General features: G+C 36.6%; 3 protein-coding genes across 14 annotated transcripts in view; all 3 read right to left on the bottom strand.

Annotated features, from left to right (window-relative positions):
* Positions 1 to 1,908: 1,908 nt before the first annotated feature.
* Tgi (Tondu-domain-containing Growth Inhibitor) lies at positions 1,909 to 10,928 on the bottom strand. 3 transcript variants are annotated; one of them, XM_088045276.1, is made up of 4 exons: positions 10,745 to 10,928; positions 9,913 to 10,133; positions 3,647 to 3,970; positions 1,909 to 2,807 (listed from the first exon to the last, which is right to left on the bottom strand). In XM_088045276.1, the coding sequence occupies exons 2-4, from the start codon at positions 10,010 to 10,012 to the stop codon at positions 2,527 to 2,529; spliced, it is 705 nt and encodes a 234-aa protein (XP_087901402.1). In that variant the 5' UTR covers positions 10,013 to 10,133; positions 10,745 to 10,928; the 3' UTR covers positions 1,909 to 2,526. The 3 variants fall into 3 exon arrangements, with proteins under 3 accessions (XP_087901402.1, XP_087901403.1, XP_087901401.1); XM_088045277.1 differs by having other exon boundaries at positions 9,913 to 10,002; positions 10,745 to 10,927; XM_088045275.1 differs by lacking the exons at positions 9,913 to 10,133; positions 10,745 to 10,928 and adding an exon at positions 4,597 to 4,839.
* Positions 10,929 to 11,707: 779 nt separating this feature from the next.
* Positions 11,708 to 14,326, bottom strand: Atg7 (Autophagy-related 7). The gene is made up of 9 exons (XM_088045051.1): positions 14,061 to 14,326; positions 13,818 to 14,013; positions 13,439 to 13,767; positions 13,163 to 13,390; positions 12,965 to 13,109; positions 12,765 to 12,920; positions 12,370 to 12,717; positions 11,919 to 12,323; positions 11,708 to 11,874 (listed from the first exon to the last, which is right to left on the bottom strand). Exons 1-9 carry the CDS (start codon positions 14,258 to 14,260, stop codon positions 11,839 to 11,841), a joined length of 2,043 nt encoding a protein of 680 aa, XP_087901177.1. The 5' UTR covers positions 14,261 to 14,326; the 3' UTR covers positions 11,708 to 11,838.
* Positions 14,327 to 18,671: 4,345 nt separating this feature from the next.
* Stacl (SH3 and cysteine-rich domain-containing protein) overlaps positions 18,672 to 22,608 on the bottom strand; it is a 52,149-nt gene continuing 48,212 nt past the window's right edge. For 5 of the 10 annotated variants that reach the window (XM_088046860.1, XM_088046851.1, XM_088046852.1 and 2 more), the window contains 5 exons: positions 20,379 to 20,537; positions 20,168 to 20,233; positions 19,950 to 20,089; positions 19,687 to 19,899; positions 18,672 to 18,842 (listed from right to left, as the gene is read on the bottom strand). In XM_088046860.1, the coding sequence (XP_087902986.1) occupies positions 18,681 to 18,842; positions 19,687 to 19,899; positions 19,950 to 20,089; positions 20,168 to 20,233; positions 20,379 to 20,537 (740 nt within the window). In that variant the 3' untranslated portion in view covers positions 18,672 to 18,680. Of the gene's footprint in view, positions 18,843 to 19,686; positions 19,900 to 19,949; positions 20,090 to 20,167; positions 20,234 to 20,378; positions 20,538 to 21,025; positions 21,107 to 21,337; positions 21,643 to 22,608 lie in introns of those variants that run through there. The other 5 variants (XM_088046849.1, XM_088046850.1, XM_088046857.1 and 2 more) reach the window with 3 other exon arrangements.

The following is a 22,608-nucleotide window of genomic DNA, read 5'->3' as shown; positions in this document are numbered from 1 at the left end:
TAGAATTAAAAATATTTAATTTCCACTACTTAGAGCCGGTTTACACAATAATTTAATTGAAATTAGGCTAATCTCGCAACTAATTTGACGATTGGTGACATTTGATTGGCAGAAAAATAATCACTTGTCACTTTAACATGGTAAGTATTTAAGTAAGTATTTAATCAAAATTAAAGATTTAACATAGCTTCTGTAAACCGGCCCTATTTTTTTATATTTATCGATTGTTTTTTTTATTTTAATTAGCTTTGAAGCAACTTATATAATAGAATACAAAACATAAAAAAGTGTCTACAAAGCTTTAGATTTTTTTATTTTGTTATCAATTCGCTAAGTGTGCCTAAAATTATCAAAATTTTGAAATAAATAAAACTCCAGGATATTTGGTTATTTTACAAATGGAATTTTACCATAAATTTATTCAAAAGTGATTTGCTTTTTATTGACTACACCAGTAATTATAATTTTTAAAAGCTAGAAAGGAATTTTTTAGCATTCTGTCGTTCACCTAGATATTACGAATTCTAATGTCAGTAAGTATTTCCTGTTTATTGATTGTTACCCTTTAATACCATTATGTGTAAATTGAAATGTAACAGTCAGACAAAGAGTACCCATTTTTAAAAAAATATCGCCAAATTTCCATGAATATTATAAATTCGCCCTGAATTTTTTGTACGACGAATATCTCTAACAATAAACTATTCCACCCCCAAGATTTATGCAACCAGTAATTTCCCATCTTTTACCTGAGCTGGCTGTTGGTGGGCAGTTGGAACCCTCACACTACCCATCCTGGGTTTGATTCTGCCAACGACCGCTGGTAATTTTGAAAATTATAGGGTATCCTCATCGTCTCACCTTGACCACCGCTCATTACTCTTTCTTTTACCATGGAATATTATTCCTGTTGTTTTTTAACAGACCGGATCCACCACAGTTTGAACAAAACATCCGAATTTGCTAATTCGTCCAACTCAAAACTTCTTTCCATCATCATACCCTTCAGTAAAAAATACACAATGAGACACCCTAAATATTGTAAACCGGTAAGTCAAACAAATAGTGGATCTGTTGAGTCGAGGCGAGGGTAGAGGGTGTCTTTGACATTTCACATGGGGTGATGTAATTCCCATTGATGCAACAACGGCCATCCACTGCCGATGAAATCAGTTGAAGTTGTGAGTCATAACTACTAAGACGCGCGGTCAAAAATTCGCGCGGTTGCAAAAGTGAGTGCAGAATTTTGAAAAAAAAAATAGTGAGTGGATGATGGAGTTTCCACGATTTTTGAGTGCCACGGGAAATTCTCTTTCTATTAGAAAACTTGATCCTTCACCAAATGATTGAGTTACACGCTGCAGGTACTATGTGAATCACTCAAATTACACCATTGTCGAATTAGTACACCACCGGTACCACCATCCAGAATAAGCGGTCTTTCCAACACGAAATAGTCTCAGTACCAGGGAAAAAATCCAGCCGCTCTGTATAGAAAAACCACCGCAAATATGATATCCCGTAGAAATTTAATCTGGAAATAAAGAGAAAAAACATGGAAGGAAATATAGAGTGGTCGTATTGGGGGGGTTGAGTAGTACCGGAGTCGATCAGTATCAAAACCTCATCGGGTTTTAAATTTTAGTTACCGGTTGTAAACGAATATCTATTTTGTATTTAAGAACGTGGTGTGACAACAGATTCATACTTAAGTACGTCGAGAAGGTGATTTCTGCAGTTTTATTGTGGGGTAACATGTAGATAGTTGAATTTGGCTTGGGGCACTGTTTTCGTGTGGTGGTAAGATTTTATTTGGATTCTAGCACCATATGAAATCAGTTCTTGTACCAAATACCGGCGAAATTACACCGAGTAAGTACCATCAAGTTTTTAGCTAAATAACACAAGTTCAAAGAAAGAAATTTATTAGGACGTATTGTATCTAAACCATTGCTAAACCTGTTTTTTCAAAAAGTCTACAAGTCGACAACGAGAAATGAAACATTTCTTGAGGCTCAATAAACTTCTCCTCAAAGTGCAAGGTGATTTTTCGTGAATTTTGGTATAAGCGATATACCACCGGTATATTGGTATGACCTTGAAAGAGTTACTTTGTGGTGAATTTTATTGGTTCATTAGTTAGATACACAGTGGCTTCAGGCTAATTCCACATAGAGAAAATAACATTAAAACTAAGCAACAAAGTAGTCTAAAATCATAAATACATCTACTTTGAACTAAGACAGTTTGTATTTACAGAACCTATTTACAAGACAGTCCAATATTTACAATGGAACTTAAGGAATCATAACTGGTTAATTGGAAGGCAGCCTTTGTCAGGTTGTGCTCTCAATAAAAAAATTACTTATAACTTAATACAAAACACGTCATTCGATCCCTGAATGAAAACCGAAACTAACCTCAATTTCTGCATTCTATTTCGCAACCTTCGGTCCTACAACTACGATACATTTGTACATTATTTCGATAAACACTCAACATACACTGAAACATTAAATACACCTTTTAAATAGTAACTATACTGTGGTTATCACTGGTACCGTTTTTTATTTCTTCCTTTTTATTCAGTTTTACCCATGTGTCTCCTAAAGCTTTAGCGAAATGGTCGTCCACAGATAACCCAGCTGTGTCCATCAATTCAATTACGTTTGTTGTTGCAACTTTAGGTGGGGTTTTTACGGGGACTGGCTCTTTGGAAACGTTGTTATTGGAAAAGAGAGTCAGATAATCATTTCCGAGAGAACGACGGAAATGCTCGTCGATTATTGGATCACACATCGATATTCCTGCAACAACATATTCTATAAAAAACAGTTTTTACTCATTCAGGAGTTCGAGGTTTTCGGATCTGTGGATAATATGGAAGATTATGTAAGGGCGTTATTAGATAAAGGTTTTATGTAATCACGTTTTTGTGGATTATAAAATAAATAGTTCAAGTAAAGTTGTCTGTGTTTCGATGCCTTAAACTGTCGCTATTTATTTATAGGTACATTGACATTGTTTGTTGGTACAACTAGCAGAAGACTTTTCGAATCTACATTGTAATTTAATTTTTCAGGTAATTTAGTTAATTTTGAGAATTGTTGGGATTATTATTAGCATATTTGCGTTTTAAGAGAACAGTGCCCGAAAAATCAAAGCGAATTTATAGATTCTACGCCACTGGTTCAAAAGCGTCATTTCTATAGAAACATACTTTTAAGTTGGTAACTCTGTCTGTTTTTTGACAATTGGAGGTTAATCAATAATGGGTAATAGTGTTACCAACTTGTAAAAATTCAAGGCCTCTGACTGGACAAACCGAAACGAAAGCTGCTTGTAGCATAAGGCCTTGAATCAGTAATGAGATTCATAATTTAGCAATTTATTATCGAAAATTTCCATTTTGGTCAAATCACAAAATGGACAACCAATTACTTAAAAGTCCATAGTGTGGGTTATATCATAGCATTAACCTCCATAAACACCATTTTTATAAATCAATTATTCTCGTCCCCGATAAAACCAGCTTTATCGAATTTTCCTGTATTTCCACGGATGTGGTAACCCCAATGATAAGTTCAGCCCAACTCGTTTAGCAATTTTTATAAATCGGCGTTATAAAGCAGGTGAGCATACTAACCAGGAGGTAAATCTTCTCTATTAGGAGCGTTGTTCTGTATAACAGAGGGCCTATAGCTGGATCGATAGCCCGGATTGTTAATGGTCTGAGAGTAAGACGGTGGCAGCCCTCTTTGTCTCACACTCATGTCAAGGGGTGCATTATCCTGGCCGTTTGTTGATTGTTGGTTGGGAGTTTCAGTCGTTGGACTCGAAGGTTCTATCCCGAAAGTCTCTGCGATCTTTGGATCGGATTTCCGGGAGTATTCCGGAAGCCGAGATCGACGGTCCCTCTTCCATTTTGCAGTGGGCAATTGCTTGTTGCTGGACTGCTTCGATGACTCCTCTGCAAATAATAGTCAGTGGTCAAAAACAGATTTGCAAACTACCAAAAAAATTGGTCAAGTCATCCCACCTTATTACTATAATTTGATAGAAAATATAATTTCGTCGCGCGAGCAGACCGCTCAAAGCAGCATTTTCCCTACCCAGGTAGCTGGCGCCTGTGACGACCATGCATCACAGCTTCTTAATTGTTTCAAAGTATGACCGGTAGTCACATGAAAAAGTAGATTCAACATTTATCTTTTATTTTCTAAGAACAATTTACGTGGCCAGTTTTTTGTTTTCTTAAGCAAATCTACTTTGCGTTCCTCGAACTGGTCTGACACTGATATATTTGATAACTGCAACTGGTTTAATTAAGAAATCCGTGAGCTCAAACTTAATCAATTTGAAACAACTCCGAGGATGCAAGCGACCTTCGTGTGGATTCGTTCATACTAATTTAGCTCTTCATTGATGTTTAAAAAAACGGTCAATGAGTTATAGCGGCGTCTCTTGCAAGATGACCCTTCTTCGGGTATAACCTACGTCAAGGCCGCGTCGCAGTAACGACAAATGATGAACTACATCCGGCAATCAGCGACGGATCCGCGGGGTCACGACTTTTCGGTATTTAGCGCAAGTTACCTTCGTCTAGCCACGGTTGCCAAAAGACGTGTTTGGTTGTTGCCTTCTCGCTTTGCATAGCTTGGGACGCTTTGACCAATTCCTTGATGAACTTTGAGAATTCCATGGTACGACCCTTTTCGAATGTGGTAAAAAAACACGTCAAAGGTCACTCAACACTCAATTCACACATCCCATTGTGTACACACACCGAAAGCCATTGTGCGACAGCCGGAGGAATAGTAAACTAGCCTTCATTCATAAGAATCTCGCAGGTAGAGACTTTCAGGTATACGTAATTAGTTTTTTTATTCATCCAGAACGGTACGACCGTAGTACCTCGCTCAATACGGACTCTTTTCCTTTGGCACTCTTTTTGACCGGTTCGGTGTTTTTTGTTTTATGTGGTACCACCAGAATCGACTTCGCGCTCGATTAATCTTCGACCACGTCGTCATCGACGAAGAACTACCGACGTGATGACTTTTCTATGGTACTTCGCTCGAGTTTTAATGAAGTAGTAAATACAGCAAGGTCGGTTATTAGACTGCGGTCATAGTGTTTTGATGTGCAACAAAGAAGTAGATTTTTATGACGCCATAGTCAAGAGACGCCTCTGATCGACTCCATTTCACGGAAAGTAATGATGCAAAAATGATCTCATTATCTCAAACGCAATCGTGCTGACTTCATCTCGGTTTTGCTCAAGTTTATTGCATAAAACGCGGAATTGTTCCAGTTATATTTCGAGAAAGAAACCAAACGAAAACAAAATCGACCATGCATGGGAATCCACTTTGAATTTGCAGAAATCTGCATTGGCTAAAATGTGACAAAAGAAAGGTAAATGCCCGCTTAGGTGTCAAATAAGATATCATCGGAATGGGGGGCCCGCCCGCTTGCTCTGGGGCCAGTGGGCAGATGAAAACGCAACTGGGCATGTTTACACTATTTTGCATATTAGTATTTGGCTGCAGGCACCAGTTCAAAAAACGACAGTGCTCATTGATAACACAGCCCAACAAAATTTAACTTTTCTTTTTTTTTCCGAAGAAGTCACAACGGTTCTTTATAATTTAGACCTTATTGTGTCAGAATCTGTAAATAGATTTATCATATCAGCTCTAGTTTTTTTGATTTTTTTGACACAACAGATCTTAGCTACAAGAAATGGAAAATTAAAAAACTGGATGAACAATTTAATCAATTTCGGTTTAAATTTACCTTTTTTAAGGATCTGGCTCCCGTTTTTAGTCGTAAATCATGCAATTTTACATGTTTCTTTAGACTAGTTCTTGCGTTTACAACGGATGCCACTGCGTCGTCTAAACGATGTTGCTGTAACTATGGTTGGTAAAGTAACATCGATTTTGAAAGAATTTTAGGACATTTAAAAAAAATCTGAAATACAGTCTTTTTTACAGCCTGTTTAGGCTGCAATTTGACATCAAAGTAGCTATTTTTTCAAAAACTAGAGCTGATCTTGAAAACTGATTACTGTTTTGTAATCAGAACACCCTGTTTATCCAGAAAGGCCTTTTACATTATTGGAAAAAAAAGTACTGTCGCCCAGTATAATATTTTATCAGCAATAAAGACTTTGAACACTTTAGCTAGTTCGACTGCGCCTGACTTCACATATTTTAGCATAAAACTGCTATTTCTATCGTACTATGCATCGAACGTCTGTAAATAGTGCCATTTGCACAACTTTCTACTCTAAATCTCGGAACGTGCACACGAAATCTTTTAAATCCTGAAGAAGAAGAAGAAACGTGTCAAAAGAGATTAATACGTTAGTAACATAAATTCTTAGAGCGGAATGTTAATAACATATTTTGTAAAAATTCCAGTTGTATCATGTTCAATATAAAAAGTAACCGCACGTTTTTGACGTCTCCCGTTCGCAATCCGCATTTCTCCTTTCCAATGATCGACGCGAATTTCGTGACAATCATCGCCCATAAAAATTCTTGCGTAAACCATCTCCCACTTTACAAAAATTCCAAGCATTTTCGAAAAGATCGGTCGACAACGAACGACATTCTTCCACCGGAATCGGATAATCCGGTCCTCGTTGGTCATTATCCTTTCCACTTTTTTTTAATTCCAATAAACCAGGACGCTTTGTTCCATCCACATCATGGTCGTGATCTCGTCGGATATTCCTAGTTTTCTTATCTTTGAAACGGCAACCGGACCGCATACCATGCTGTTGGTTGAAATTCTTGCTTCACACCAACAGCATCTCTCTCTGATTGACCATCGAAAATCGACCTTAAGTTGGAAGCACCCAAACGATTTATTTGTCGAATTCCAGCGTGTTAGTCGGCGATAAATAATAACGAGACGACTCGTGATTCATTTCAAATCGTGCTTTATGTACTCGGCGTAATTAAGAGATTGATAGGAATGCGCTAGAGTCGGGACGCTTCAAGAATTTGTGAAGAACGACCTCTGGCAAATTGAGGTTGAAACAGAAAAGAAAGAAAAATTGTACATTATTTTGGGCGGCGACTCATCGATCAAGAATTTTTTACCTCTCACGACTGTGTATTATGGGAAATTATACTTTCAACTTGCAGTCTATCCCGAAAACAATGAAGATGCAGAATATGAAGTAGCTACCGACGCGTGGACCCTAATTAAAAACGATCGTATCTACATAACTGTATCATTAAATCATTTCATTCGCATTCTCATTGTCTGCTTCCTTCCACATCCGCAATAAGAAAACGCTATTGGAAATTTAATTAGTCTTTTTATTTCTGGATCTTCTGACTGGAAAAACAAAGTTTTTAAGTGGTCACTCCCATATTAAACAATGCAATGCCAACGCTAATGGATTACTTTCGTGTCTGCGAACGGTGTGATGGGAAAAAATGTACGTCAAATGGAAATATTTCATTTAAATTAGACACGTCAGGTTTATTTAGTTGCCTTGTCGCACATTTTAATTATGTTTATGGTCAGGCGCCTTGGAGATGTTTTATTTCTTATTTTGATTGAGACGGACAGCTATTCCTACATCCGACGATTTTTTGTTGCTATGTATATACAGCGGTACTAAAAGAAAGACATTTTATTACGGATGAAAACCATTCCAATTTCTATCTTTAAAAACAGCCTGTATATCAGTCCGCCCACGGATATGCGCAAACCTCCAAAAAAAAAAAAGAATAAAATATGTGCATTTCTGAAGTCCTGACATTTTGAATTTGCATCAAACATTTAAGATGAAAATAATTACGCAAGTGTCATTCTAATTTTAACTATTTTGATGCAGTCAGTATTTTTACAATTTTAATTAAAATAAAGTCTTCAAGATATTACTTTTGGGTAAACATCAAATATAAACATTTTTATTTTTAGTAATAATTCAACAGATTTTTGCAACGAATTCGAAACGAACTAAATATGTAATCAAATTGTCTTTTTGCCAAGCTTCTAATCGGTTAATTGGCAACGTAATCAAAAAAATCATTTAATTGGTGATAAATCTATAAAATCTTTATCTTCTTCTTAAACAAAACACTTATATTTGATGGCCAACAATGAGAACTCAGTCAAAATATAGATTCAATGTCAAATATTTTAAATACCAAATAAGACAGTGGCGGCTCGTTTAAGTCAGCTGATAACGATAGGTAAGACACAGGTTGTAAAATAAATTATTTGCGCACTCGTGGAATTCAAAATGCGAGTTTCACTAGACAACGCAACGCGAATTTTTCGTTAAAACCAAACCGTTGTAGTGCCAGAGACATAATTTTTCCACCGCCAGCAAATTCCTAACATTCAATAGTGTTTCTCCTTGCCAAAATGCTTAATTAAAGAACTAGAGTTAACGTTTGACGTAAGCGTAAACTAGGTAAACGTATCATTCAAAAGAAGCGAAAACCCAATTTACCAAGAGCCAACTATTTGTCTGACATAAGAGGATTTTTGCGCGCTGCAATTTGTATTAAATCCTGGTTTGAGGCAACGGAGTCCTCCAAAGCGGCACGGTAACGGCTATGATTTGATAATTTCATACAACACACGAGTGACTACGCCAATTTTAATATCCACACACTGTGAACAATCAACAAACCGTGCCATTGACAGTGAAAAATTCTCACTAATTGGTGGAATCGACCACCTGCCGACACGCGGAAATGTATTTCTTGGGGAGCGAGCAAGGGGCAAGAAACGGCGGGTAGAAAGTGGAAGCGTCTTGCTGGAAAACAAACGGGTTATTGCTACGACGCTCCACCAGAATTTAACATCGATATGACAGTATGACAGACAGTATACAGATTTTCCCACAATTATGTAATTTTAAGAAATCTTTCCAAAAATTTTATATTCAGTTTCAAAAGGTGAAGATTAAAAGGAGATACAAAGAAACCAAAGAACATAAAAAATAACTACATACACTTAGGGAAATTCAACGAATTCGTAGTTACAAAAAATGTTAGATTTCCATGTCATACTTTTACAAATGAGTTTATAATAGGTTAATTTGTCATGGCGTAAAGAAAATTATCTCGAGCAAGTGTGAAAAGAGCCGTCAGGATGATTGAAAACTGTCTTAAGCGGTTTTTCGCGTTTACCAAAACGAACAGATGGCGAAATTCCGTGGTCAGTTCCGTAATTATGACTTGAGTTAGCATTGTTATACAAGGTGATCAATTGAATTCTAATTGGCAGGCAGGTTGTGAACATGTGTCTTAACTTGACATAAATACATCAAATGATGGACAGATATCAATTAATTTGCAAAAATGTATCAAAACACGTCCATTAGGTAAAGAATTCAATTGATCGCACTGTATAATTATACTAAAAATTTGGGCGAAGTAGACCATGTAAGTCACAGAATTGGACATCGGGAGAGTCATCGACATAATTTTAAACATTATTATTGGTAATGTGAATTTCAAGAGTAGACAAATTCAGTTGAAGAATCTAAACTATTTTGAATTTACCTTAGTCTTAAATTATGTCCCAACAAGTCTTATATTGAAATCCACTATAGTTCTATGGCGACTCTGTGTCCTTAACTTTTGACGCGCAGTGTGTTAACGACAATGTAAAAACTGGGCCAGCGTTTCAGAGATCTTAAAAGAAACGTTTAATACAACATTATCAAGAGAATTCAATCAGACAAATAGTTAGAGACATCAATTTAGCTGCGGTGCGATACCGTCTGAGAGTCGTCTAGTGTTTGTCTTAGTGATAAACCGATTGGTGTTATGCAATTATTTAATCATGTAATTCGGCAGAATAAAGTTTCGAAGCCAATAAACAGCTTGTCCTTGGTGCAATGTGGGTAAAATTTCTCAGTGTACGCACCTGCGGAGGCCAATGCGTTCTGGTTTTCTTGTACCATGGTGGCGGCCCTCGACAGCACCTCCAAGGGAGATTCTCCGCCCTCCATGTTGTCTGAAACCATGCAAAGCCTTTATTACACAAAGGGTGCGTTTTCGTCTGTTCTTCACAAGCACATGTTGGGCAGATGTTCGAAGGAATTCCGACAAAGGGAATAACGTGCGTCGTAACAGGCTGCAAACGCACTAAAATTTCTCAGGATTAGTCGATAAATTCCACATAGTTATTGAATAAAAATATTTGTTTAGCTAAATATGCGGTAGGGTGGGCCCGCTATCGTGGAATTTTGTTTATTAAAGGACGAACCGTGATGTAACGAATTTATCTCGCAATTTTTCCCAAATTCAATAAAATTATCTGTTTTTGTAGATATTTATAAACTCATGAAGTTAATCGCGTTGAAAATATTCAATGGAATGTGAGACGGTTAACAATCGTGGAAAAAAATTGGGGAAAACAGTGACCTCAATAATAAAAATATTTCGAATTCCATTCAACAACAATTATTGTTGTCGACAGAAGCACATTGAGGGCATTCAAATTCGTTAGACTTAAACTAAAACAATTCAATGCGTTGCTTAATTTTAATTACCGTTAAAAAACAATTAAATACGACAATAACAACAGTTGGGAAAAAATACAAGAAAAATTCTAAACCGCTGAAACGATCGATTTTAAGTCGAAACGACCTCAAATAACCCTCACAACCAGAATTGTACACAAAAACAATTTTCCACCCCAAAAATCAATAATTTTAATCACGTGTGATAATACGAAAAATCAAAACAGAACTTACCGTTCAGTTACCAAGCGACGGAGTCAAAATCAACTCCTTTTTGACCGAAAACTATTTGATTATCCTTTTTTGACACTGTAATACACACTAACAAGTAAAACCGTGCAAAGAATTTGACATTTCGGTCAAACCTGCGATTCTGGTATGATCGGAATCTCAAATATTTACACAGGTCCTCTGGTGGAAAACTTGCAAAGCACCAAGACGCAATCACACCTGCGAAACGGACAACAAACTTCAAAAAATCGCTAAAAAAAAGACTCCCCAATGGTCAAAAAATAGTGCAACCACATCATAAACAAATAATAAAGACCTGTGGGTAAGAAAATTGACAATGGGCGACAGTACAAAATAAAACCAATTAAAAAAATAATAGTCTGGTGTAACCCCGGCTTTGTTCCCATTGGTTCAAATTTTCGCACCGCATCACTGCTTCAATTGGGGAAAGTAGTTTTAAGTACCGATCGATTTATGTGTACGCTCGGTACGTGGGTTTGCACAATTGCGAAGAATTCGAAATCAAAATTTTTTTCGATGATGACTTTAGCGCGCGCATGCGCTGCTTGTTTGTTTCAGTTTGAAATTTGAAATTCAAATTGTGATTTAATTGCAGACTGTTAATGCTTTTTTGGTCACGAAACAGTGACATAAAAGCATCATTAAGCATAATTCATTTAAATTTGAATAAGAGAGTACGTATGGAAAGTAAGTAAAGTGCGCTTTTACTGCCCAGAGCCATTTTTGTTTTTGAAGCAATTGTATAATTACTTTTTTAAACTTAACATTCTAGGTAGGCCATGCAATTCGAACGTATGCCGGTTCTTGTTCGAAAATTGTCAAATGTCTCAATGTTTAGTTTTCATTCGGCAAAACTGCGGCGATGGTGTTAGTTACGACATGGAATTCTTTCTTCAAGCCAACTGTGATCACACGATAATGGGTAATGTTAAAACCGTTACAACATTTACATAATTCATAATATATTTCCTGAAATAGAGAATAATTTTGAATAATCACAATTACAGTGCACTTGTATTTCGTTTACAGACATCGAAAGCAGCTTTGGTGTTATTGTTTCTACTCCAAACTCCAATTTAGCTCTCCCACTCGTTATCACTGATCTCCAAAACCTGTAACATTTTTTTAAGCAAGTTTAACTAAAAAACAGACTTACATCAACATAATTACTCTCGTTGAACAGCGCAGTAAGTCCAGTTATGTTCTCTAAATGAGTAGAGCTATTGAACGCTTGTAAAAGAAACTCAAATCCTTTGTTCCTAAACTCATTTAAAATTATACTAGAGCAGCCGATACACTGATTGTATTTCGGCGTCGCGGGTAAAACATGCATAAAACTCGATAAAAATCCCCTTATTGAATGGGGGATGACACCTAGAATCCCTCCTTCATCTTCGTTCAGTTCAGACTGTGCCCCCGTTGTGTAAAAAGCAGGAGCGTTAATTCCGTTTTCGTGCTGAAGAATTGACACTGCTAACTCTACAGCTAGAGCGCCAGCAATGGAAGAGACTCCCGGTCTAGTGACCGTACATTGTTGATCCAAAGTCCTGTCTTTTAAAGACTACAAAGAACAGTTAATGCGAGGTAGAAGTAGCAACACGACATACATTTCCAGGGGCGGTTACGTCATTACAAAAATAGCACCCCAGTTCGGTCCCCGCAATCTGACGACTTTTTGATTCTTTCCTGTCTTCACATCCACCTTCTTTGCGCCCATACCGCATGATCAAATATGTATCAAACCCAAGAGCGACGTTGAGCACGATTTTATTGTAGAAAACTCCCAGCAACGTCGGCAACCAGCGACTCTCTCTAGAATCAGTTAGAAGAAAAACAATTTCGTGCTGTTGAACGAGCGTTTTTAGTTCTTCAACGCTGTTTTTAACGGACTCTAATGTGCTTTCGCCGACGTTGTGTCCAGGCATCGGTATTGTAAGTTGATACCATCGAGAGTTCTACAAGAGGGAATCAGAAAGGGTTGAAGTCCCATAAGTCGTCTTACCACAGCAGGGAAAATCTTGCGCAGGTTCTCAGCAGCGGCTTGAGCTTTCGGTTTGTTGGCAATGGCGTCGTCGTAGTTAAAAAGATGTTGACGCACCGGATTTGAATACGACACGGTGGAGTTGTCCACAAACGTGATGTTTCGAACTCCCCAGCCCTAAAATCGTTAAGTCAAAATTGCAAGAGGTGCGAATGTCGTACCAGCAAGTTTCTTGCAACTGAGCAGCCTAAGGTCCCCGCCCCCAGTAAAAGACACTTTACTTCTTTTATTCTGTCTAGATCTATCTCAGGAAGAAGCCGCCACTTCATTAGCTTCAGATTTAAGTCGACGCTTTCTTCAAACAGACTAAAAAAAACAGTTTTTTCGGGGTTTGGTAAGTGGTAAGGGAGAAAACGTACACTTGAGGGTCCATTGTGGCCTTCATGTTTGAGAAACGCGGCCCAAACTTGCTTTTCTCGTTTTTTTCCCAGCCAGCCCAAGCGTTTTCGCCGCCTCCATAAATGAGATCATCTACTGTGGAACTGCACTCTGGTAAATTTAATTTGTAGATTACGCTTTCAGAGCATGACAGTTTTCTGTTCATGAACAATGAAAGGAAGTTAACAGTTTTACCACTAAGGAATGAGCTGGAAATTCATTGTTATTTTTTGTATTGTAGTGTTGAAACAACAAACCAATGGTGTAAAAGAAAAATGGCAAAATTCTTTAGCTGAGATTTAGGGCATTTTCCGTCAGTCATAAAATCGACAAAGGTGAAGTAATATTCAGTGTAGTTATGAGGGGTGACATCACAGAGCTTTGATTGAAGAGTACTAATTTTTTTATCGTGTATTAAAAAATAAGCCTTTTGGTGAGGTTCTAATTTAAGATATTCTTCACTTAAAGTTGAGATCTCTGCTTCTGAGAAATGCTGTGAAATTGGAGTGGACCCTTTCACTGAAATTTGTAAATTAAAAGGAACTGGAAATGCAAACCAGTAATAAAAATGGAACTTCTTCAAATCCTAAAAAAATGCAATGTAATAAAAGTCAACAACCTTGTTCTGTTTTTTACACTAAATGATAAGATAAAAAAGAAATTAAGTCTTGACGGCTCTTCCAACACTTTCCCACTCTTCAAATCGTCTAAGAATCTTCTTCCTTGTTGGTTAATCAACTCAGTCTTGTCACAATCTTTGAACTGCTCAATTGTATTCTTGTTGAATATTTTCCCATGAAATGGAACATTATTACTCTGACTATTGAATGTTCTGTAACAATACGCTAAGTACTCATTTATTCAAGAAGCGAACATTACGAATTAAACGAAGTGCTGTCGACCTCCAGAATGTGTGTAGTCCAAGTTGTTGGTACAATTGAGAAAAAGCCCCAAATTTCGCGTTCATTATCCCGCAACTTATCGACATTTAACTTCAGTTCCGCTAATTTATTCCAAAAACTGGGCTGAACAAAAGACGAGAGTGGGATAAATTGTAACTGGGACTCCTTTGAAGTCATTTCAAATTTTACAGGTGATTTTGACAACTGGGTGACGTTTACTTAACCTCAAATCTTGTTTTTGTTTGGAATGAGTTGGGCGCAAGCGCACAATCCGCATAAAAAGGAGTGAATTGTTGGTTGCATGCGATAAAATTTAAATATTATGTGCTCAGGCAACCAACAAGACATTTATTTATTATACAAGTATTGTTGAAATTCGATTCCTCTATTATTTAACAAGCTATTTATTCGTGTCGATATTTCAACCGCAAAAATTCAAACGTTTGTCTCTTTTCCGTGCAAACAATTATTTGTGTAATTAGGAAATATTTAATAATTAGCTTAGTTGAGCTTCATGTTTTAGTCCCTTTAGTGAACAGATATACTTTATATCAAACCTTAGTGAGGTCCAAAGGTTGATCCTGGCCCGAAATTTGGGACTGTACCCAAAAACTGTGTCGAGGAATGTACTTGATAGGGATATTTTTAAACACCAAAAGTTGCCGACATGCATGGCAGCATTTTGACAGGAACGTCAAAATTTGTAAACATTGATGAGACATTTGCATTTCGCGTTGAAATAACATTAAAAACTGTTGAATTCTTTCGAAAATATGAAGTTATTGCATTAAAAATTGGGATGGTTTTTAAATAAGTGGTTTCTTTGTTTGTTATTAACAGTGAAGTAATAGAATCTCGCCGACTAGCAGTTTACTATTGTGTTTTTGAAACACGAATGTTTAATCACCTAATTAAAGGATTAAAGAGGACAAGAGAAGTGATGCAAGTGAAACTAGAATGAAATCTTAACCGAAATCTTGGCCTACTCGTCCACAAAGAAGTAGTAAATTCAAAATTTGATAAATTTGCTCTAACCTGAACCACTCTAGTTGGAAAGTGTCTGATTTTACTTCATGAATGTTTGCAACTGTACTGCGTTTGCGTAAATTCAGCACACATTATTAACTTTATGACCAAATGCCCTACTTATGTCAAACTGTAAAGGAATCTTCAAACTCTAGCATTGTTAAATTTTTCGCAATGAATTGTTGTCAAAGGCAAACACCACTTTTCTTGTAGTTTATAAATAATAAGCATAAAGCATAGATGTCAATTTTATCTCTAAACCGAGCTACAAATCAGTTTTTGCTTCAAAAGTTTCTTCACACACGCTACTCTTACTGCATTGATGTGCAAAATGATATAATGAAATCTTGAAATCATTAATCTGATATAATCTTGCCCCAAAAAGCCTATGGATGAGTTTAGGGCGTACCTCTTCGTATTAGATGTAACGGATGTAACCTATCATTGCGAAGTCTTCAATGGCAACTTACGCACCTCTTTTTTAGTGTTTTGCCAACTACTTTCAATTTACAGTGCAGTTTTTAAGAGCCAGCGAAGTTCATAAATTTAAGTTTGTAGGTTAGTGTAAACAAATTCATTTTGACATATTGACGTTTGACACAATATCCCTCTCTTCTTCAAAACACTCCAATTAGTACCAACTTTAATGAATTTTACTAACACAATACAATACACTGGTCATTCATGTATACTCGTTAACACTAAAATGGGGGCCACACTATCAATTGGTATGACATATATGTACAATAATTTATATGAAATTTATTCGGTTTATTGTCTTTAAATTATGTATGTGTATGTGGGGAATAGAAGATTTTAATAAAATGTCTTTTTGTTTGTAATGAAATTTTTTTTAGGCAACTAAAAAAAAGGTAATCATGTAATCGAAATTTATTCGACGGCCGAGATTTTAGTTATTTAACTGCTCTTGTCGAGTACAGACGTGTAGACATGCATTTGTGAGAAATAGTGCGACTTTGGAGTTGAATTATTTGTGATTGCTTCATTTCCAGTTCAGCTTTCATTTAAATTTAAAGGTTGTTTGATATTTATTTATTTATTCATTTTTTTATTTTAGATACTTCCGGGATCTGGATGAATAAAACAGAAATACAACGATGGATGGATGGGCTGATTAAATAGATTTCTATTTTCTCTTTATTTCAGGGCCTTTTTAAGAAGTTTTTAATGTTTTTCTTATTGCAGATTGCGGTAGAGTTCCAAGACGATGACACAGGACTTGGACTTCAACGATATCTAGCGCTCAACACCAGCGCCCACAACAAACATCCCAACGCTTTTAATAAACTTCTCTAGCTTTCAGGGATTATTAAGAAGTTTTTAATGTTTGTCATGTTTTAGATTGCAACAGAGTTTCAATGGGATGACACTGGACTTCAACACCACCGCTTACACTCAATGTCGCGACATCCACTAAAATTGGCATTTTTGGTAATTTTAGAGTTACAGCTACAAAATTTGAGGAAGTTACAATTTTTAATTCGCGGACTTAACTCTACAAATTTCAAAACCAGGAAGCGGAAAACTGGAATTTTAGAAATTGTGAATGAATGACCTTTTTTTGTGCATGATTTTTTAATTAGTTAAAAAATCGCTCCAATAAACAACAGTCGGCTGTTTGGGTGCGTTTTTTTATTATAAAAACTTGTGTGATAAAGAGAATGCCAGGTAATCGCACGAACTCCTTTTTTGGTTTAAATCCAATTTTATTCACATTCGTTACGATTATGAGGAAAGGGTGGATCTTTAAATATGAATTTCTAAAAAGTGTTTTATTTGCTCTAGATATTTGTAATTCCACACAATTAATAAGCATGTTAAAAGCAGTAACCATGGCAAATTTCGTTAATGTACTATTACAAGTAACAGAATTTACAATCTTTAAAATTTATAATAATAAAAGCAAAACATTCAAAAGATATAAAAAACACTAATAATGTAGATCGAAGTTGAGCACCAATAACAAATAAAAAATAGAAAGAATCCACAGCATCAAATTCAATTCAGTCTACCTATTCCCGCCTTTTTAAAATGTTACAATAAACAATTCTTTGTAATTTCGCAGGTTGTAATAAATAATCGGATAAGAAAAAACCCATTTGCTAATATTTTTTTATTAAATATGAGGTTAGTTACACATCCAGTAGTCAACAATGTGCCTTTTGTGTTTCTCTCGGTAACACAAAGAGTGAACTAATTTCGGTAAACATTGATAACGAGTGTAGTTTCATTTTTGTGTCATAATTACAATGGTCATATACAAATATTCAAAGAAAATGTCAATAAAACTAACTGACTAATTCATATAATATAATACTAAAGGTTTAATTGGTCATGTGCATAACAATATGAAATTGTGCTGCATATTGATCGTATTAAATAATGAAATTTAATATCATTTGCTTATTTACAGAATCGAGATGTTAGCTTTAGGCCGTTTAAACGGAAGGCCTTAATTAGGCTGACGAGAGACGCCTCGGGAATATACAGCACATTTTCAAAACAGTCTTGGAATGTGTTATATTGCACAAATACTTTATTATTACTCAACATTGAATTATTCTCAAATAATCTCTAAATATAACATTTATTAAATATATGATTTATATTTTAATGTTCAATTCCTTAACATAAGTATATTTCTTTGCAAATAATTGTAACGACTAAGTTTCCATTCCTTGGAATGTACCTAACGCAGAGTGTACGAAATGATAACGCGGAAGCCATTGTTGAGGATTTTTCATATGTTTTTTGTTCTTTTTTTTAACAAAATAAATCCTTTTCGTAAACTCTGATAACAACAAAGAATAAAGCTAAGGAACAAGGTGTAGACTCTTACTTTTTGTCCAGCCGACACCTCTTCACTGGGGAAAGAAACTTGGTAAAGTGCTCATAAGATATACGAGGACGTGCTGATATATTTGTTGATCACATGTATTGAAAGGTAACATTTACAAAAATAGGTGAAACTACTCCCTCACTTTCTCACAAAAAGAGGCCTACTGTTCGATGAGATATACAAATTTTTTCGGTACAAACTAAACTTGTCGACATTGTCGCTGATGGTGTATATCGACGAGATTTTAAGCCCGTTTTTATTAGGTACAATCTTGAAATTGGGGTTATTAGGATTAGTGGTGTTCTGCAGTAACAGTGGACGCTTCTGAGAATCAGAGCGAAAAGATTTGCTGAAGAAGTTGACCATATGTTTGGGTGTAGACAACCTTATAGACAAAGGACGCTTTGTGGAAGAAAAAGGTGCTTTGCCATGAAGGAATGCCAACTCATTTCTACGCCTCTGCAGAACATTATTATTATAAACATTAGTCTGCTTCGACGTGTTCTTATTAAAATTGTTGTAATAATACTGGAGAATACTACCAGCGTTGATGTTTTTCTTGTTGTTTTGCTTTGTGAGAAGAACATTATTATGAATCATTATCTTGGTGGGGTTGGGGTAGTAAATTTTCTTCAAAGTGTTGGAAACGGGCGGTTGTTTGGATAAACAATTACATGTATAGGTGGCTTGACACGCTACTTCACTACGATGTCACACTTCTTGGAGGAACTTGACGGGACAAACGCCTTGGCGGTTATCACCAGAGCGGATCATCACCATCCCGTCGAGTTCTTCGCCGATTTGGATTACTATTTGGTCCCTTAGCAGCATCAGGCCGTTGTCTCCGTCCGATACTTGAAGGTTGTGGGTCACCTACGAAAAAACGCGTTTTATAAACCTGAGAATCTAAGAATTTAACATATAAAATGAAGAATGTTGTTCAGAAAACATTTTCCTCTTTTAACTAATTTTCAAGCTCCTTTTCCCTGGAAAATCAATCTGCAGACTGAGACTGTAAGCGAAACCTTTTGTGGAATTGTCTTGGTTTTATATGGCTTTATAAAGTGTATTGCTGGAAAAATTGGTGGATGCGCCGGGGCAAAATGCTATATTTAGAATTCAATATTTCTTGAGCGGCTTATTGTGCTATTTTTTGAAATGTAATGAGGTTCTGGACAAAAAGGTCGCCGCGGCATTTCTAGTTTACAAATTGTTATGCTTTCAGGTTTCAATAGACAGAATTTTAATAACTTTGAACCTGAAACTTGAAGAATTTAATAGAAAAATACCGTTTTCTTTACGGTCTTTTATCGACAGCTGTTGTTTAAATTTAGCAATAAATACATTGTGATTTGTGCAGAATTTCCCAGAAGAGCTGTACCGAAGCAAATTCTTCAAAAATTGGTTTACTTAACTCGGAGAAAATTTCTCTTTGCCTAGACTCGTGAAATAGTTAATCTGCTTCAGCGTCATTGGGTCTGATTTTGTGTTAACTCTTGTCTGCCGTTTAAGTAGTTTGTGGATACGTACTAATTAAATTTGCGCCCGATGTTAGATTTTATGTAATAGGATTTGTCGGAGCACGAAATAAGTTTTCAATTCGATAACGGTCGTCGATTTCCCAAGAAAGGTAAAGGAGTCGTTTCCAGATAGAGCTAATCTAATCGGGAGCGTGACGAGGCGAATGCCAGGAGATGCCTTTTGATGTGTTCCTCACCTGCAGCGGTTTCTCTCCGGGTGATAATTTGGAGACGTACTTAGACGGGAAGAAGCCAACCCTTCCCAAGCATTTTCCTTTCCACCAGTCTGGATCTGAAGTGTCAATTACAGTCACTTTGTAACCAGCTTTCAGGTCAAGCTCGTCTTGATGACGAGACTTAAAGTTGTAAAGAACTACGTATAAGTTGGTTGGTAGTAAACGATGAGACTTCTGAAAAAGAGCAATTAGAACTTTGGGAGTTTGGTTTTTAGAAAGATTACTTTTACTCCAACGGGGCTAGGGCAGGGGGAGGTGCTCGCCGAAGAAGGACTCTTGTCGTTTTCATCTGGGAGTTCCACCGAGGACATTCTAATGTTTTTTGCCGAGAGCAAGCGCCGATTGTGGACTGGACTCGAAGGAGCTAAACAAAACAATTTTATTGACATTTTGAAGAGGGTGCGATCGCGTGCTAAAATAATAGGAATTGCAAAATGCATACTTGATTTTGCTTTGAGGTCACCTCGAGTTACGTGGTGGTTGTGAACAGACCTTGCAGGAATGGCAACTGGGAACAGCATGCATTAGTTAGAAAAAGAGAAACAGAATAATAAATTGCTGGTTATTTAGGGTGCATTGGAAAGAGCTGTGCATACTGCAAGAACTAAGTAAGCCTGTAAAAAACTCTACTACACAAATCAAGCTCTTCATACACTGAATTCTTGATGACGAGCTCTGATTAGAATGGGGGTCGCTAGCCACATTTGCGCCATGGTGTTTTCTTCTTTGAACGTGTTCGGTGCTCTCGGGGGAGTCCAAGGACAAACTCTTCATTCTCAAGTTCAATTTTTGACGGCGTGGCGAATGGGGAGCTAACAGAAATTTTCATTACATCACGTTCGAAACTCTCGGATTAAAGTGTACAGACACAGGGCAATAACATGCAATTCCATCAAGTGCAGTGTTCTCGACAAGTGCTGATTTCTACGAATTATTGGAGTCTACTATGCGAATACTTGACCTCACATTAGATTGTTCTTTGGAAGAGCACTCGCGAGATTCAATATTCGCATACAAGAGGTCTCTATAATGTATCACAGGTTGGCTCAAAGTTCGATGATGATACAGGAAATGTGAGACGACCTGTACTATTCTACCGAGCTATACCGCCGCCCAAAAGTATTTGAAACAGACGGGAAATAACAGAAATCATTGAATTTTAGGAAAAAGGAGAGAGAATGTATAGGAAAAGAATTTTATAGTGGCTGGCAAATACTTTCGAGCGGTCGGTCATGTCTGAAGGCGGCTTCAAGTTTGTGGTGGCTTGAAGACGCCTGCTACAACGCTAAATTTTCTTTACTTTTATACAGACCGCCGCTATCGTTGCTTCCCATGTTAAGACAAAACGTCACAGCACTGGGAGAAGACTTCATGCTTGTCCCTGACGAAACAACACCAAAAACTGTTCTATTACTACGTTTACACGACATTAATATACACTACAAGCAAACGTGTAAACCTAGTAATGCAACACTACTAACACACATTTAACTAAAAGTGGTTGGCGAGGACAAGGACTGCTCTGGGGGATTAATTTCACGAAAAAATTCACTTCAAACTGTTAACTTTCGAAGCAACTCTTACTTACTGATCCGAAGTGAAAAAACTAAGAAATGTTCAGCTTCGCAATTTATTTATCACAGTTGGAACAATTTAACAAAAAACGAAACGAGAAAACAATCAAAAATAATTTGAGCAAATTGCTACTATCGGTAGAATTACAATATGTGATAAGTAGTAAAAAGGTTTATTTTTTGGGCTTGCTGCCCTTTTTGAGGATGGGCTGTGTTTTCCCTTTCGAGGGTGAGGGCGACGGAGGAGTGGGGGGAAGGTCAAGGCCGTTCTTGTCGTTTATTGGACCGATGCACAACGGCTGTCCGAAAGGACGTGTACCAGAGGCATCTTGGGAATTCCTTTCTGAAAATTCAAGTACAAGTTGGACGTTAGTCTGGAATTACCTTCGTATTTCGAGAGATGATTGCGCGAAACTCTTCCTTTGTTTGACAAACCCAATTATAAATTAGAAATGGGAAGGCCTTTGTCAAACAGGGAAATTGCCAAGTTGCCGCTAAAAATGATCAAATAAGCCGGACTTTATTTTGTTTTACTCTTTCGCTCCATCTCCCTTGCGTCCACACCTGTTAGAGAATTTTGCAGCATACTAAAATTATTACATTCAGAACAAAACGTTGTATTTACACGAAGTGGTGTTTTAATTACAAACAAGAAGAAAAGAGAACTGAACAAAAACATCCTTTGTTGCTTGATCGTGTCTCTTCATCCAATTCTTCTATCAATGTAATTTATTTTCCTCGTTTTATGCCAACACGGTGGCTGACGCTCTGCTGATCTTGTGCAATTAAATGAACAAAACTGTCATGCATATAGAGGCAAGAAGACAGTGCTTTAAAATCATCCTTCAAACTTTCATGTGAATAATAAAGAAGAGCAAACATCTTAAATTTTGCATATAGCGTACTTCTAATTTTTTAAATACTCCCAGCCATAATAAAGTTTCCATTTAAATGTGAAACACTTTGATCTTTTTAGTATGTCGCCTGGCTTTAACACAGCTCTCATGAATGCGATACATTTGGTAATAAAATGAAAGAGTTCACCCTGTCCCAGCTTCTCTAACTGCACGTGCACGCACATCACTTTATGTAATTGGATCTTTAAATGTAAATTTAGCTATAAATTAGTTGCTATAAACTTTAATTAAAGCGGAAAATAAATCTAAGCCAAAGACGAAATTGCATGTCACTATGTTGATTGGAATTTCTACGACTAAACATTATCAGTTTTTTATCAACTTGGGAATAATCCTCTCTAATCACACAAAATGGATCGTACTCTTCGAACTGTAAAACAGTGTTGAGTGAT

The sequence above is a fragment of the Gnatocerus cornutus genome, chromosome 9, assembly GCF_029298725.1.
Source record: "Gnatocerus cornutus isolate USDA-ARS CGAHR chromosome 9, icGnaCorn1.1, whole genome shotgun sequence".
NCBI lineage: Eukaryota > Metazoa > Arthropoda > Insecta > Coleoptera > Tenebrionidae > Gnatocerus > Gnatocerus cornutus.
Note: the sequence above shows the minus strand (reverse complement) of the source record. Positions and strands in the feature narration are given on the sequence as shown.

Excerpts from the sequence above, each read along its gene's own strand:
- Tgi (XM_088045275.1), bottom strand. The coding sequence starts at position 4,702 with ATGGAATTCTCAAAGTTCATCAAGGAATTGGTCAAAGCGTCCCAAGCT. Across the intron at positions 3,971-4,596 it reads GCAACCGTGGCTAGACGAAG|AGGAGTCATCGAAGCAGTCC; the intron begins GTAACTTGCGCT and ends TATTATTTGCAG. Across the intron at positions 2,808-3,646 it reads TAGAGAAGATTTACCTCCTG|GAATATCGATGTGTGATCCA; the intron begins GTTAGTATGCTC and ends ATGTTGTTGCAG.
- Atg7 (XM_088045051.1), bottom strand. The coding sequence starts at position 14,260 with ATGACTTCAAAGGAGTCCCAGTTACAATTTATCCCACTCTCGTCTTTT. Across the intron at positions 13,768-13,817 it reads TTTTTATCTTATCATTTAGT|GATTTGAAGAAGTTCCATTT; the intron begins GTAAAAAACAGA and ends GCATTTTTTTAG. Across the intron at positions 11,875-11,918 it reads ACGAGAGTAATTATGTTGAT|GTTTTGGAGATCAGTGATAA; the intron begins GTAAGTCTGTTT and ends AAAATGTTACAG.